Consider the following 3,055-nt stretch of genomic DNA (forward strand, 5'->3'; position numbering starts at 1 on the left):
GGCCACTGTGCTCTTAGGAACCTTAAGTGCAGCAGAATTTTTTTTGTAACCTTGGCCAGATCTGTGCCTTGCCACAATTCTGTCTCTGAGCTCTTCAGGCAGTTCCTTTGACCTCATGATTCTCATTTGCTCTGACATGCACTGTGAGCTGTAAGGTCTTATATAGACAGGTGTGTGGCTTTCCTAATCAAGTCCAATCAGTATAATCAAACACAGCTGGACTCAAATGAAGGTGTAGAACCATCTCAAGGATGATCAGAAGAAATGGACAGCACCTGAGTTAAATATATGAGTGTCACAGCAAAGGGTCTGAATACTTAGGACCATGTGATGTTTCAGTTTTTCTTTTTTAATAAATCTGCAAAAATGTCAACAATTCTGTGTTTTTCTGTCAATATGGGGTGCTGTGTGTACATTAATGAGGAAAAAAAATTAACTTAAATGATTTTAGCAAATGGCTGCAATATAACAAAGAGTGAAAAATTTAAGGGGGTCTGAATACTTTCCGTACCCACTGTAATTACAATAAACAGTTGTGCTGCACAATATTTTTGTGGAAACCGTGATACATTTTATTTTTCAGGATTTACAGATGAACAGAAAGTTCAAAAGAACAGCATTTATTTGAAATAGAAATCTTTTGTAACATTATAAATGTCTTTACTGGTACTTCTGATCAGTTTAATGCATCCTTGATGGAATAGAAGTATTAATTTTTTTCTCATATATTTTTTTATAAACTAAAGAGTACATTTTCAGAGAATATTTATTTATTTTTCTAGCTGTCTGCAAGCATCAGTCAGTTTTCAAGGAAGAGAGACCGTAAATACAGTTTAACTGCATCAGCTTAAAGTTAATTTTGTCATATTTAAGATCACATTATGATTTCATAGTGTCGTTAGTGTTCATTAGCAGCTTTATATGATGGTTAAACACACTGACTCTGTAATGTTTTCTGCTGACTCCCTCACCAGCAAATCGACGGGAAGGCCTTTCTTCTGTTGACGCAGCGAGACATCGTTAAGATAATGAGCGTGAAGCTCGGCCCGGCCCTCAAGATCTACAACTCCATCCTGATGTTCAAACACGCCGAGGATAAGAAGCAGCCGCCGGCGGGAGACACATGAAGCACAGATGAATCTACTGTATCCATGCATTCCCAACGCCTCCGTTAGTGCTAATCACCCTACGGCCTCGTCTCCGTCAGGTTCCCCTTCTGCCTTTAAACCCTCTCCTTTTCCTTCTCAAACTCAACCACGCGACAATCAAACGCAGTCGCCGGCGTCTATGAGAGGTTTCTCTCGGTCACGGTGCTATGTGTACGCAAACACAAACAGGCGAACAGCGACTACAGGATTTGCTCTTGTGTGAGTGAGTGTGTGAGTGAGTGTGTGAGTGAGTGTGTGAGTGAGTGAGTGAGAGTGAGTGTGTGAGTGAGTGAGTGAGAGTGAGTGTGTGAGTGAGTGAGTGAGAGTGAGTGTGTGAGTGAGTGAGTGAGAGTGAGTGTGTGAGTGAGTGAGTGAGAGTGAGTGTGTGAGTGAGTGAGTGAGAGTGAGTGTGTGAGTGAGTGAGTGAGAGTGAGTGTGTGAGTGAGTGAGTGAGAGTGAGTGTGTGAGTGAGTGAGTGAGAGTGAGTGTGTGAGTGAGTGAGTGAGAGTGAGTGTGTGAGTGAGTGAGTGAGAGTGAGTGTGTGAGTGAGTGAGTGAGAGTGAGTGTGTGAGTGAGTGAGTGAGAGTGAGTGTGTGAGTGAGTGAGTGAGAGTGAGTGTGTGAGTGAGTGAGTGAGAGTGAGTGTGTGAGTGAGTGAGTGAGAGTGAGTGTGTGAGTGAGTGAGTGAGTGTGTGAGTGTGTGTGTGCATGTGTGAGTGTGTGTTGTGCGTGTGTGAGTGTGTGTGTGGAGTGAGTGTGAGTGAGTGTGTGAGTGTGTGTGTGCATGTGTGAGTGTGTGTTGTGCGTGTGTGAGTGTGTGTGTGCAGTGAGGAGTGAGTGTGTGTTGTGTGTGCATGTGTGAGTGTGTGTTGTGCGTGTGTGAGTGTGTGTGTGGAGTGAGTGTGAGTGAGTGTGTGAGTGTGTGTGTGCATGTGTGAGTGTGTGTTGTGCGTGTGTTACGTGTGTCTCATGTGTTCATATGCATGCTTCTGTACCTGTCCTCAGGCTCTGGCGGCAGTCTGTTACTCTACACATACAAACAGAGAGCGTTAAAGTGGCTAAATGACAGGTTGATCATGTGATCGTGTGTTCGGTGTGTTCATACCATTTGTCGTGTCACAGGCGCTCGCCCTGGCTCTCGTTTGCTTGTGTTCATGATGCTCGGCTCTGGGTTTCTGATGGCTGGCGGCTCCCATCCATCATCAAACACCGGTGTGAAGGTGGGAATGTCATCATCATCCTCCGGCCACTTAGTGCTTCATCACACACACAATGTCAAAACCACACGTCTGTGTGTGTGTGTGTGTGTGTGTGTGTGTGTGTGTGTGAGACTCTAAATAAACAGTATATCCGCTAATGAACGTTTTGTCATCGTTTACTCGCTCTTTACATGACCAAACCCCTGTGACTTTCACAAAACAACATGCTGCTGTTTTCAGTGTAAAGGAAGTGAATGGAGACTCGAGTGAATGACACAAACAGCACTGTATCGTATAATCATCTGTACAGCTTTGAATAAGGACTGAAAATGTTCGGTTTCTCTCCAATCAAGTTAGTGCTGGGCAATGATTAATCGCATTAAAAATAAAAGTTTTTGTTTATATATGTGTGTGTGCTGTGTATATTTATGTATATATAAATACACACACATGCATGTATATATTTGAGAAAAATGTTGTTTATATATTAAACATATTTATATTTTATATAATTTAGTGCTGTCAAACGATTAATCGCGATTAATTGCATCCAAATTAAAAAATTCTTTTACATACTATATGTATGTGTACTGTTTTAATTTATTTTGTATATATAAATACACACATACAGTATATATTTTGAAAATATTTACATGTATATATATTTATATTATTATATTTTATAATATATATAAATATATTTAATAAA

The 3,055-nt window shown here is 41.0% G+C and overlaps 1 protein-coding gene across 2 annotated transcripts in view; it reads left to right on the top strand.

The window, feature by feature from the left end:
• l3mbtl4 (L3MBTL histone methyl-lysine binding protein 4) overlaps nucleotides 1-1,431 on the top strand; it is a 77,335-nt gene extending 75,904 nt beyond the window's left edge. For both annotated transcript variants that reach the window (XM_016499797.1, XM_016499796.1), the window contains one exon: nucleotides 975-1,431. In XM_016499797.1, the coding sequence (XP_016355283.1) occupies nucleotides 975-1,127 (153 nt within the window). In that variant the 3' untranslated portion in view covers nucleotides 1,128-1,431. The remainder of the gene's footprint in view (nucleotides 1-974) is intronic.
• Nucleotides 1,432-3,055: the final 1,624 nt, after the last annotated feature.

Source organism: Sinocyclocheilus anshuiensis, unplaced genomic scaffold (assembly GCF_001515605.1).
Source record: "Sinocyclocheilus anshuiensis isolate Anshui unplaced genomic scaffold, SAMN03320099.WGS_v1.1 scaffold1814, whole genome shotgun sequence".
In the NCBI taxonomy this organism is placed as follows: Eukaryota; Metazoa; Chordata; class Actinopteri; order Cypriniformes; family Cyprinidae; genus Sinocyclocheilus; species Sinocyclocheilus anshuiensis.